This window comes from Cheilinus undulatus, linkage group 5 (genome assembly GCF_018320785.1).
Source record: "Cheilinus undulatus linkage group 5, ASM1832078v1, whole genome shotgun sequence".
Lineage (NCBI taxonomy): Eukaryota > Metazoa > Chordata > Actinopteri > Labriformes > Labridae > Cheilinus > Cheilinus undulatus.
Window position 1 is genome coordinate 20893186 of NC_054869.1, and position 8427 is coordinate 20901612.

The 8427-nt window shown below is 46.5% G+C and overlaps 3 protein-coding genes across 3 annotated transcripts in view; all 3 read right to left on the minus strand.

Moving 5' to 3' along the window:
- Window positions 1-2194, minus strand: part of LOC121509562 (mucin-22-like) — a gene marked incomplete at its 5' end in the record, with an annotated part of 2309 nt that extends 115 nt beyond the window's left edge. The window contains one exon of the mRNA XM_041787016.1: window positions 95-2194. Coding sequence (XP_041642950.1) covers window positions 95-2194 — 2100 coding nt within the window. The remainder of the gene's footprint in view (window positions 1-94) is intronic.
- Window positions 2195-2586: 392 nt separating this feature from the next.
- On the minus strand, window positions 2587-4159 carry LOC121509564 (mucin-22-like). The gene has a single exon (XM_041787017.1). The coding sequence runs from the start codon at window positions 4108-4110 to the stop codon at window positions 2587-2589; it is 1524 nt and encodes a 507-aa protein (XP_041642951.1). The 5' UTR covers window positions 4111-4159.
- A 147-nt stretch (window positions 4160-4306) lies between these two features.
- On the minus strand, window positions 4307-6440 carry LOC121509565 (flocculation protein FLO11-like). Its single transcript, XM_041787018.1, has one exon. It carries the CDS (start codon window positions 6392-6394, stop codon window positions 4307-4309), a length of 2088 nt encoding a protein of 695 aa, XP_041642952.1. The 5' UTR covers window positions 6395-6440.
- Between the last annotated feature and the right edge of the window lie 1987 nt (window positions 6441-8427).

Sequence of the window (8427 nt, forward strand, 5' to 3'; positions counted from 1 at the left end):
CTGAAGTTGGTCTCTCAGTACTGTACAGAGATGAAGCAGCTGTGACAAATGTTTTGGTTGAACCACTTGTGTCAGTTGCAAGTGATGATGTGACATGTGGAGACACAGTGCTGGAAAATGAGGAGGCAGTGGTTGCTGGAATAAGGGACTCATCAGTGAAATCGGTTGTGCCGTCCCCTGAACTCTCAATAAAGGTGGTTGAAAGCAGGGATGTTCCGTCAGGTGTTATTGTTGATTCACTGAAGGAAGGACTGGACTGCACTCTTGTGGTTTCACCACTTGTACTCTTCTCACTTTCCTCTGAAACTGAAGATGATGTTACAGAAGATGTTGTTGTTGCCTCTGTGCTATATGGTGAAGATGGAGCTGTGGCCTGGGAGGTCATGGTGAACATTGTTGAAGCTTGGTCACCTGAAACATCCTCATCTGTTGGACTCATTACAGTGCCAAACACTGGTGTCCCTGAAAAAGGTGTTACCGAGGGACTCTCTGTTTCACCTATCACAGTCCTGTCATCACCTGTGACTGGCATTGCTGATGGTGTCTCTGTGCTGAACAATGAGGAGGCTGTGGGAGATTTGGTTTCTTGGACTGAGACCTCACTTGTCTGTGCTCCTGAGATGTCCTCCTCTGTTGTTGTAGAGCTAGAGCTTGGAGTAGCTGATAACGTCTCAGTCTCACTTGTGGAACGAGTCTGGTCACTATCAGGTGACATAGAAGTCGGTCTCTCAGTACTGTACAGAGATGAAGCAGCTGTGACAAATGTTTTGGTTGAACCACTTGTGTCAGTTGCAAGTGATGATGTAACATGTGGAGACACAGTGCTGGAAAATGAGGAGGCAGTGGTTGCTGAAAGATGGGAGTCATCAGTGAAATTGGTTGTGCCATCCCCTGAGCTCTCAACAAACGTGGTTGAGAGCAGTGATGTTCCGTCAGGTGCTACCGTTGATTCACTGAAGGAAGGACTGGACTGCACTGTTGTGGTTTCACCACTTGTACTCTTCTCACTTTCCTGTGAAACTGAAGATGATGTTACAGAAGATGTTGTTGTTGCCTCTGTGCTATATGGTGAAGATGTAGCTGTGGCCTGGGAGGTCATGGTGAACATTGTTAAAGCTTGGTCACCTGAAACATCCTCATCTGTCGAACTCACTACAGTGCCAACCACTGGTGTCTCTGAAAAAGGTGTTACTGAAGAACTCTCTGTTCCACCTGTCACAGTCTTGTCATCACCTGTGACTGGCATTGCTGATGGTGTCTCTGTGCTGAATAATGAGGATGCTGCAGGAGATTTGGTTTCTTGGGCTGAGACCTTACTTGTCTGTGCTCCTGAGCTGTCCTCCTCTTCTGTTGTAGAGCTAGACCTTGGTGAAGCTGTTAACGTCTCAGTCTCACTTGTGGATGGAGTCTCTTTAATTTCAGGTGACATTGAAGTTGGTCTCTCAGTACTGTACAGAGATGAAGCAGCTGTGACAGCTGGTTTTGGAGAATCACTTGTGTCAGTTTCAAGGAATGATGTAACATGTGGAGACACAGTGCTGGAAAATGAGGAGGCAGTGGTTGCTGGAATAAGGGACTCATCAGTGAAATCGGTTGTGCCGTCCCCTGAACTCTCAATAAAGGTGGTTGAAAGCAGGGATGTTCCGTCAGGTGTTATTGTTGATTCACTGAAGGAAGGACTGGACTGCACTGTTGTGGTTTCACCACTTGTACTCGTCTCACTTTCCTCTGAAACTGAAGACAATGTTACAGAAGATATTGTTGTTGTTGCCACTGTGCTATATGGTGAAGATGTAGCTGTGGCCTGGGAGGTCATGGTGAACATTGTTGAAGCTTGGTCACCTGAAACATCCTCATCTGTTGGACTCACTACAGTGCCAACCACTGGTGTCCCTGAAAAAGGTGTTACTGAAGAACTCTCTGTTCCACCTGTCACAGGCTTGTCGTCACCTGTGACTGGCATTGCTGATGGTGTCTCTGTGCTGAATAATGAGGAGGCTGTGGAAGATTTGGTTTCTTGGACTGAGACCTCACTTGTCTGCGCTCCTGAGATGTCCTCCTCTGTTGTTGTAGAGCTAGAGCTTGGAGTAGCTGATAACGTCTCAGTCTCACTTGTGGATGGAGTCTGGTCACTATCAGGTGACATAGAAGTTGGTCTCTCAGTACTGTACAGAGATGAAGCAGCTGTGACAAATGTTTTGGAGAATCACTTGTGTCAGTTTCAAGTGATGATGTAACATGTGGAGACACAGTGCTGGAAAATGAGGAGGCAGTGGTTGCTGGAATAGATGGGAGTCATCAGTGAAATCAGTTTGTGCCATCCCTGAGCTCTCAACAAACGTGGTTGAAAGCAGTGATGTTCCGTCAGGTGCTACCGTTGATTCACTGAAGGAAGGACTGGACTGCACTGTTGTGGTTTCACCACTTGTACTCGTCTCATGTTCCTCTGAAACTGAAGAAAATGTTACAGAAGATATTGTTGTTGTTGCCTCTGTGCGATATGGTGAAGATGTAGCTGTGGGCTGGGAGGTCATGGTGTACATTGTTGAAGCTTGGTCACCTGAAACATCCTCATCTGTCGACTCACTACAGTGCCAACCACTGGTGTCTCTGAAAAGGTGTTACTGAAGAACTCTCTGTTCCACCTGTCACAGGCTTGTCGTCACCTGTGACTGGCATGGCTGATGGTGTCTCTGTGCTGAATAATGAGGATGCTGCAGGAGATTTGGTTTCTTGGGCTGAGACCTTACTTGTCTGTGCTCCTGAGCTGTCCTCCTCTTCTGTTGTAGATCTAGACCGTGGTGAAGCTGATAACGTCTCAGTCTCACTTGTGGATGGAGTCTCTTTAATTTCAGGTGACATTGAAGTTGGTCTCTCAGTACTGTACAGAGATGAAGCAGCTGTGACAGCTGGTTTTGGAGAATCACTTGTGTCAGTTTCAAGGAATGATGTAACATGTGGAGACACAGTGCTGGAAAATGAGGAGGCAGTGGTTGCTGGAATAAGGGACTCATCAGTGAAATCGGTTGTGCCGTCCCCTGAACTCTCAATAAAGGTGGTTGAAAGCAGGGATGTTCCGTCAGGTGTTATTGTTGATTCACTGAAGGAAGGACTGGACTGCACTGTTGTGGTTTCACCACTTGTACTCGTCTCACTTTCCTCTGAAACTGAAGACAATGTTACAGAAGATATTGTTGTTGTTGCCACTGTGCTATATGGTGAAGATGTAGCTGTGGCCTGGGAGGTCATGGTGAACATTGTTGAAGCTTGGTCACCTGAAACATCCTCATCTGTTGGACTCACTACAGTGCCAACCACTGGTGTCCCTGAAAAAGGTGTTACTGAAGAACTCTCTGTTCCACCTGTCACAGGCTTGTCGTCACCTGTGACTGGCATTGCTGATGGTGTCTCTGTGCTGAATAATGAGGAGGCTGTGGAAGATTTGGTTTCTTGGACTGAGACCTCACTTGTCTGCGCTCCTGAGATGTCCTCCTCTGTTGTTGTAGAGCTAGAGCTTGGAGTAGCTGATAACGTCTCAGTCTCACTTGTGGAACGAGTCTGGTCACTATCAGGTGACATAGAAGTCGGTCTCTCAGTACTGTACAGAGATGAAGCAGCTGTGACAAATGTTTTGGTTGAACCACTTGTGTCAGTTGCAAGTGATGATGTAACATGTGGAGACACAGTGCTGGAAAATGAGGAGGCAGTGGTTGCTGGAATAAGGGACTCATCAGTGAAATCGGTTGTGCCGTCCCCTGAACTCTCAATAAAGGTGGTTGAAAGCAGGGATGTTCCGTCAGGTGTTATTGTTGATTCACTGAAGGAAGGACTGGACTGCACTCTTGTGGTTTCACCACTTGTACTCTTCTCACTTTCCTCTGAAACTGAAGATGATGTTACAGAAGATGTTGTTGTTGCCTCTGTGCTATATGGTGAAGATGGAGCTGTGGCCTGGGAGGTCATTGTGAACATTGTTGAAGCTTGGTCACCTGAAACATCCTCATCTGTTGGACTCATTACAGTGCCAAACACTGGTGTCCCTGAAAAAGGTGTTACCAAGGGACTCTCTGTTTCACCTATCACAGTCCTGTCATCACCTTTGACTGGCATTGCTGATGGTGTCTCTGTGCTGAATAATGAGGAGGCTGTGGGAGATTTGGTTTCTTGGACTGAGACCTCACTTGTCTGTGCTCCTGAGCTGTCCTCCTCTGTTGTTGTAGAGCTAGAGCTTGGAGTAGCTGATAACGTCTCAGTCTCACTTGTGGATGGAGTCTGGTCACTATCAGGTGACATAGAAGTCGGTCTCTCAGTACTGTACAGAGATGAAGCAGCTGTGACAGCTGTTTTGGGGAGAACCACTTGTGTCAGTTGCAAGTGATGATGTAACATGTGGAGACACAGTGCTGGAAAATGAGGAGGCAGTGGTTGCTGGAATAAGGGACTCATCAGTGAAATCGGTTGTGCCGTCCCCTGAACTCTCAATAAAGGTGGTTGAAAGCAGGGGTGTTCCGTCAGGTGTTATTGTTGATTCACTGAAGGAAGGACTGGACTGCACTCTTGTGGTTTCACCACTTGTACTCTTCTCACTTTCCTCTGAAACTGAAGATGATGTTACAGAAGATGTTGTTGTTGCCTCTGTGCTATATGGTGAAGATGGAGCTGTGGCCTGGGAGGTCATTGTGAACATTGTTGAAGCTTGGTCACCTGAAACATCCTCATCTGTTGGACTCATTACAGTGCCAAACACTGGTGTCCCTGAAAAAGGTGTTACCAAGGGACTCTCTGTTTCACCTATCACAGTCCTGTCATCACCTTTGACTGGCATTGCTGATGGTGTCTCTGTGCTGAATAATGAGGAGGCTGTGGGAGATTTGGTTTCTTGGACTGAGACCTCACTTGTCTGTGCTCCTGAGATGTCCTCCTCTGTTGTTGTAGAGCTAGAGCTTGGAGTAGCTGATAACGTCTCAGTCTCACTTGTGGAACGAGTCTGGTCACTATCAGGTGACATAGAAGTCGGTCTCTCAGTACTGTACAGAGATGAAGCAGCTGTGACAAATGTTTTGGTTGAACCACTTGTGTCAGTTGCAAGTGATGATGTAACATGTGGAGACACAGTGCTGGAAAATGAGGAGGCAGTGGTTGCTGGAATAAGGGACTCATCAGTGAAATCGGTTGTGCCGTCCCCTGAACTCTCAATAAAGGTGGTTGAAAGCAGGGGTGTTCCGTCAGGTGTTATTGTTGATTCACTGAAGGAAGGACTGGACTGCACTGTTGTGGTTTCACCACTTGTACTCCTCTCACTTTCCTCTGAAACTGAAGTCAATGGTACAGAAGATATTGTTGTTGTTGCCTCTGTGCTATATGGTGAAGATGGAGCTGTGGCCTGGGAGGTCATGGTGAACATTGTTGAAGCTTGGTCACCTGAAACATCCTCATCTGTTGGACTCACAACAGTGCCAACCACTGGTGTCCCTGAAAAAGGTGTTACTGAGGGATGCTCTGTTCCACCTGTCACAGTCCTGTCATCACCTGTGACTGGCATTGCTGATGGTGTCTCTGTGCTGAACAATGAGGGGGCTGTAGGAGATTCTGTTTCTTGGGCTGAGACCTCACTTGTCTGTGCTCCTGAGCTGTCCTCCTTTACTGTTGTAGAGCTAGACCTTGGTGAAGCTGATAACGTCTCAGTCTCACTTGTGGATGGAGTCTGGTCGGTATCAGGTGACATAGAAGTCGGTCTCTCAGTACTGTACAGAGATGAAGCAGCTGTGACAGCTGTTTTGGGAGAACCTCTTGTGTCAGTTGCAAGTGATGATGTAACAGATAGGGACCCAGTGCTGGAAAATGAGGAGGCAGTGGATGCTGAAAGATGGGAGTCATCAGTGAAATCAGTTGTGCCATCCCCTGAACTCTCAATAAAGATGGTTGAAAGCAGGGCTGTTCCATCAGGTGTTATTGTTGATTCACTGAAGGAAGGACTGGAATGCACTCTTGTGGTTTCACCACTTGTACTCTTCTCACTTTCCTCTGAAACTGAAGATGATGTTACAGAAGATGTTGTTGTTGCCTCTGTGCTATATGGTAAAGATGTAGCTGTGGCCTGGGAGGTCATGGTGAACATTGTTGAAGCTTGGTCACCTGAAACATCCTCATCTGTTGGACTCACAACAGTGCCAACCACTGGTGTCCCTGAAAAAGGTGTTACTGAGGGATGCTCTGTTCCACCTGTCACAGTCCTGTCGTCACCTGTGACTGGCATTGCTGATGGTGTCTCTGTGCTGAACAATGAGGGGGCTGTGGGAGATTCTGTTTCTTGGGCTGAGACCTCACTTGTCTGTGCTCCTGAGATGTCCTCCACTGTTGTTGTAGAGCTAGACATTGGTGAAGCTGATAACATCTCAGTCTCACTTGTGGAACGAGTCTGGTCGGTATCAGGTGATATTGAAGTTGGTCTCTCAGTACTGTACAGAGATGAAGCAGCTGTGACAGCTGTTTTGGGAGAACCTCTTGTGTCAGTTGCAAGTGATGATGTAACAGATAGGGACCCAGTGCTGGAAAATGAGGAGGCAGTGGATGCTGAAAGATGGGAGTCATCAGTGAAATCAGTTGTGCCATCCCCTGAACTCTCAATAAAGATGGTTGAAAGCAGGGCTGTTCCATCAGGTGTTATTGTTGATTCACTGAAGGAAGGACTGGAATGCACTCTTGTGGTTTCACCACTTGTACTCTTCTCACTTTCCTCTGAAACTGAAGATGATGTTACAGAAGATGTTGTTGTTGCCTCTGTGCTATATGGTGAAGATTTAGCTGTGGCCTGGGAGGTCATGGTGAACATTGTTGAAGCTTGGTCACCTGAAACATCCTCATCTGTCGAACTCACTACAGTGCCAACCACTGGTGTCCCTGAAAAAGGTGTTACTGAGGGACCCTCTGTTCCACCTTTCACAGTCCTGTCAACACCTGTGACTGGCATTGCTGATGGTGTCTCTGTGCTGAACAATGAGGAGGCTGTGGGAGATTTGGATTCTTGGGCTGAGACCTCACTTGTCTGTGCTCCTGAGATGTCCTCCACTGTTGTTGTAGAGCTAGACCTTGGTGTAGCTGATAACGTCTCAGTCTCACTTGTGGATGGAGTCTCTTTGGTTTCAGGGGACATAGAAGCTGGTCTCTCAGTACTGTACAGAGATGAAGCAGCTGTGACAGCTGTTTTTGGAGAACCACTTGTGTCAGTTGCAAGTGATGATGTAACAGATGGGGCCATAGTGCTGGAAAATGAGGAGGCAGTGGATGCTGGAAAAAGGGACTCATCAGCTAAATCGGTTGTGCCATCTCCTGAACTCTCAATAAAGATGGTTGAAAGCAGGGATGTTCTGTCAGGTGTTATTGTTGATTCACTGAAGGAAGGACTGGAATGCACTCTTGTGGTTTCACCACTTGTACTCTTCTCACTTTCCTCTGAAACTGAAGATGATGTTACAGAAGATGTTGTTGTTGCCTCTGTGCTATATGGTGAAGATTTAGCTGTGGCCTGGGAGGTCATGGTGAACATTGTTGAAGCTTGGTCACCTGAAACATCCTCATCTGTTGGACTCACAACAGTGCCAAAAAGGGACTCATCAGCTAAATCGGTTGTGCCATCTCCTGAACTCTCAATAAAGATGGTTGAAAGCAGGGATGTTCTGTCAGGTGTTATTGTTGATCCACTGAAGGAAAGACTGGACTGCATTGTTTTCGTGTCACCACTTGTACTCTTCTCAATATCCTCTGTTATTGATGATGATGTTGCAGAAGACATTGTTGTTGATTCCCTGAAGGAAGTACTGAATTGGGAAGTTGTAGTGAATATTGTCTGGATTTTGCCTGTGTCGTCTTTATCCATGGTGGTCTTCTCCTTTTCCCCCGAGTCTGATGTGTCTGGTTTACTTTCCTTTCCATCTGTGACATGTTTTTCTGTTGTCTGTGTAGTTACAGTGCTTGCTGTGGTAGATTCAGTAGTTGTTTCATTCTCTGTTTTTTCGAAAAGAGGTTCCTCTGTGCTCAGCATTGTCGGGTCTGAAGTCATTCCTTTTGATGTCTCAATAGAGTCTTTGCTAAAATATTCAGTGATTGAGGCCATTGTTGATTTCAAAATTTCAAATGCACTGTGTAATGGAGATACAGTGGTTGCAATTGATGCATAGGAGGGAGATGATGTCTCAGCTCTTTTCCAGTCCTTTGTGGTTGATGGCAATGTGTGTGATGGTAGGCTCGTAAAAATGTCTACTGTTTGAACATCTGACACTTCTTCCTTTGGTGTAGACATTACATCAGTTGCAACTTTCTCTGTAGTTGAAATAGAAGGCAGTCTGCCATCTGTATTCTTTCCTTGATCTGTGACTGTTGTCACTGAAGTTTCAGACAAGGTGAGTGCAATAGATGGGGTTGACTCAG